At 36.9% G+C, this 4,516-nt stretch overlaps 1 protein-coding gene across 1 annotated transcript; it reads left to right on the top strand.

Moving 5' to 3' along the window:
• Positions 1–560: 560 nt before the first annotated feature.
• LOC116014253 (cytochrome P450 CYP736A12-like) lies at positions 561–2,525 on the top strand. Its single transcript, XM_031254275.1, has 2 exons — positions 561–1,455; positions 1,555–2,525. The coding sequence occupies exons 1-2, from the start codon at positions 580–582 to the stop codon at positions 2,167–2,169; spliced, it is 1,491 nt and encodes a 496-aa protein (XP_031110135.1). The 5' UTR covers positions 561–579; the 3' UTR covers positions 2,170–2,525.
• Positions 2,526–4,516: the final 1,991 nt, after the last annotated feature.

Genomic DNA, 4,516 nt, shown 5'->3' with positions numbered 1-4,516 from the left:
TACAAAGACTTAACCCCTTTGTAAGATTCGGATTAATGCCATCTTTAAAATATATTTTTCAAAAACAAAATTATTCTTAGCAAATATATTCTTAATTTAATGAATTCATGGTAACTATATGTTAACTATCTAAGGGACAATAAGGTGGTAACTATTTTCACTATCTAAAGGGCGCCGGACAATTAGATTGAAATCGATTGATCATTGATAATTAGCAATGCTAATTTTGCTTAGTCTACGTGATACGTTATTGCTGACTTATGTATAATTAACATGCAATGCTAGTAAAATGAATCACTACATACGCATTTTATATTATATTTATGTTCAGTACACCAAGAAAATTCTTCAATTCCAAGCCACTTAGTGACAACAAGTCGCATGGGGACGTGGAATGCATGCATGTGGACCAGTCGAAGTTTCAAGCTCTTATTTATATTGCGATGCTTAGTTAAGGTGAATGAGAAGTATCACTTGTTTGTTCTTCAGCTCCTCTGATTTTCTTTTCAATCCTTCCTTCTTAATTAGTTCTCTTGGAGTTTTCAGTACGTCCTTTCAACTCCGATCCCAAGAAAAACCATGGCCTGGCTTTGGACAACGCTTGCTGTGTTTGCAGCTTTGTCTCTCATTCATGGTCTCTTAAAGAAGACGAAAGCCAAGAAACTGCCACCAGGTCCAAGAGGGCTTCCCATTTTGGGACACCTTCACTTGCTTGGTAAAAATCCCCATCAGGATTTGAGCAAGCTAGCCAAGCAGTACGGTCCTATCATGCATTTGCGGTTCGGCTTCGTTGATACCATCGTTGCTTCATCTCCTCATGCTGCACAGCTCTTCCTCAAGACTCATGACCTTGTGTTTGCAAGCAGACCACCTATTGAGGCAGCTAAGTATATGTCTTATAATCAAAAGAGTTTGTCTTTTGGTGAATACGGTCCTTACTGGCGCGACATGCGCAAATTGTGCACACTACAGGTCCTTAGTAATCATAAGGTCAATTCATTTCAAGCCATGAGAAGAGAAGAATTGTGTTATCTTATCGACTCACTCAAGCAGTCAGCTCTGAATCGCGTGGCTGTTGATTTGAGTGCTAAAGTTTCTGAATTGAGTGCAGAAATGAGTTGCAGGATGGTGGTTGGGAAGAAGTACGAGAATAAGGACATTGATGAGAGGGGTTTCAAAGGTGTGATTAACGAAGTTATGCAGCTATTAGCTATACCAAATCTTGGGGATTATTTTCCTTATCTTGGTATCCTTGACTTTCAAGGACTGACTAGACGAATGAAGGTCATGGCCAAAGTCATTGATCGGTTCCTTGAGAGGATCCTTGATGAGCATGAACAGAATGGAAGCAGTGATCAGATGACAAAGGATTTTGTAGATATCATATTGTCCATCATGAAGTCCGGGGAAACTGAGTTTCAATTCACTCGTGATCATGTCAAATCTGTTTTGATGGTAATAATTCATTCAATTTTTTTTTTTAATTTTCAAGTATAATAATTGTAAATAATTTTGTCAGTTCTATAATTTTTTTTAAAAATTGCATTTATGTAGGATATGCTTGCCGGATCAATAGACACTTCATCAAGCGCAATTGATTGGATAATGGCAGAACTCTTGAGAAATCCACATGTATTGAAGAAAGTTCAACAAGAATTAGGAAGTAAGGTAGGTCTGGATAGGATGGTTAATGAATCAGATTTGCAGGATCTAAACTATTTAGAAATGGTCATGAAAGAATCCTTTAGACTTCATCCACCGGGACCATTACTTATCCCTCGTGAGGCAAGAGAGGATTCCACGGTTGATGGCTTTCACATACCAAAAAAAGCACGAATCATTGTAAATGTTTGGTCAATTGGACGTGATCCAAATGTGTGGGTTGATCCTGAGAAATTTATCCCAGAAAGGTTTGAAGGTTGCAATATAGACTATCGAGGGAGCAATTTTGAATTCATTCCTTTTAGCTCTGGTAGAAGAAGTTGTCCTGGTTTACAACTTGGAACTACTGTAGTAAGATTGGTGGTAGCGCAACTAGTGCATTGCTTTGATTGGGAACTTCCAAATGGCATGTCACCTGAAGAGTTAGACATGTCTGAAGAATTTTCTCTTGTGATGCCTCGTGCCAAGCACTTGATAGCTGTTCCCCACTATCGGTTACATACTTAAACAAATGAGTGTTTAAAAGCACATTTCTTTACATAAATAAGGAAACACCAGACTTCTTGCAAGGCAGTGAATATCGTCTAGCATGGAGCTCAACATCAGTCTCTAAATTATTCTTATTCATAGTTTATACATGTTGTGTCTTGTGTAAGATCTAAATAAAGTAGTGAATGATAAATAATGGTCTAGTTTCCAGTCATCCAAAATGTAAAGAGAGTGCTTTGCTGAAACACTTCTTAAAATATGTGTGCTCTATTAGTCGTCAAAATTGTTTGTATTTTCGGAGTTGTTTGTAATTGGCGTTGCTAGTGAATTGATTTTCGGTGGTGGCGTGCTTGTAGTTTGTTTTTAAGAATGGATACAAGTATTCTTTGTTTAAGTTTTCTGTGGTGTGGATTGCTGTTTTTAATGTTTTTCTAAAAATAATCGGATTGCATAGTATGTGTCTGCATAAATTTTTGAGTATGTGTCCAGCATGGTAACAGGGATCACCTCATAACGATGGTGATGATTCTAAGGATTGTTGGTTGTTTTTATGAATGTATGATTTCATTTTTGTGAGATTTGGCTGGGTGGAATTGTGCATGCTTTGAGTGTTTGGTTGTCCGGAAGGGGTTACGAGTTTAGAGGGGGTGAATAGACTTTTATATTTTTTAAAATTTAACGATTCGATTTAAAAGCTCTGAAGGGTTACTTCTTTAATTGCAATTTAACAATTCATAGAGTTATGCATAACGAAAATTGTTTTAATCCTTTTAAGTGGTTTTGCACAGTTTGATTGTGTGTGTACATATGTACACACACATTTTATTATCGTTTGCACACACTTCAATTTGGAATCTTAATCAATCTAAAATATTAAAATATTTGAGATCAAATTTTGTACATCAATCTAAAAATTTTAACGATCTAAATTGTTTGACACACCTACCCCGTTCCCACACATATGTGTGTGTGTAGAGTTAGGATCATATGAGATCACTTGTTTAGGTGAGATCGTGAGATCAGATCTTGTGCATCCATGTAATAATTTAAATCTGAACCATGTATCATGCTTAAATCAACGTCGAGGGGTTACCAAAATTTTTTTTTAAAAAATGCGATGGCAATGTTGTAATTTTTGCATCTAGATCAAATTTTAAGGTGCATGATTTTTGTTCTTAAGGTGCGTGAGTATTGTACTTAAGGTGCGTTGGTTTTATGCTTAAGGTGCGTGAGTTGTGTTTAAGCTAAGTAGTTCTTAAAACTTATTGTGCGTGGTTTTCGTGGTTTTTTTGATTAAGGTGAGTAGTTGTTGAAACTTAAGGTCAGTCAACCTGAAGCTTAAGGTGTGTTTTTTTCTTCTTGTGTGCTTAAGGTGCGTGAGCGTTGAAACTTAAGGTGAGTGAACCTAAAGCTTAAGGTGCGTGGTTTTCCTTCCTAAAGTGCGTTGTTTAATTTCCCTTCTTAAGGTGCGTCATTATTTTTATTTTAGTTCCAAAACACAACCAATATTCTTTATAAGATTTTTGATGAGTGTAGTTTTCGCGGTGGATGGAAAGGAGTAGGTGTTAAAACGGGAAGAAGTTCCCGAGTATCGTTCTCAAAGGATGGCAAGGAGGGAATTCAAGCGGTAAGGGGATTAAGCACAAGAGTGTTTAGTGTTTGAAAGCTAACCCAAACATAATGAAACATAATGAAAATAAGGAACAAAACGTTGGAAACAATCAATGGGAAAGGAGGATTTGGATCTTGCAACTCATATAGGTATCCTTGATTTCCTAAGATATTAGGCTAACAACACTTAGATAACGAAAATGAGACAAGGTCACCAACACCACCGCCACTCTCGTGGTCAATGGACTCACTCCTTAGACCGTAATGTCATCCTTGTGATCACTAGGCTAGGAGAGGCATTTTGTCAAACACGTTATGTGCCTCTTATCTTCCACTTCTCCCTTTTCTCAAAGGTGAGAGGGAAATGTGCTAGGCTAGGCTAAGGAGTAACTCTACTCTCGTAGATGAGACTCCTTCTCCAAACACCTCTCATATAGGTTGATCACCCCTACACAAGAGTCAAAGTGGATCACCACTCACACAATCAAACTCATAATCAAGCAATTGCAAAACCTAATTGATCAATTCAAAGCTCAAGAATATCCATACAACATTGCTCAATCCAAATCCACAAAGATCTATATAATCATACTTGGAATTGAAATAGCAAAAAGCAAAAGTAATGACAAGAAATTAAAATGAAGACTTAGCTAGGGATTTGAACTTTGAACTTGAACTTGAATGTTGATCTCAATCTTGCAACAATGGAATTCTTCTCTAATTCTAATATAAACCTAAGAATTGCAATGTGGAG

The sequence above is a fragment of the Ipomoea triloba genome, chromosome 3 (genome assembly GCF_003576645.1).
Source record: "Ipomoea triloba cultivar NCNSP0323 chromosome 3, ASM357664v1".
NCBI lineage: Eukaryota > Viridiplantae > Streptophyta > Magnoliopsida > Solanales > Convolvulaceae > Ipomoea > Ipomoea triloba.
Note: the sequence above shows the minus strand (reverse complement) of the source record. Positions and strands in the feature narration are given on the sequence as shown.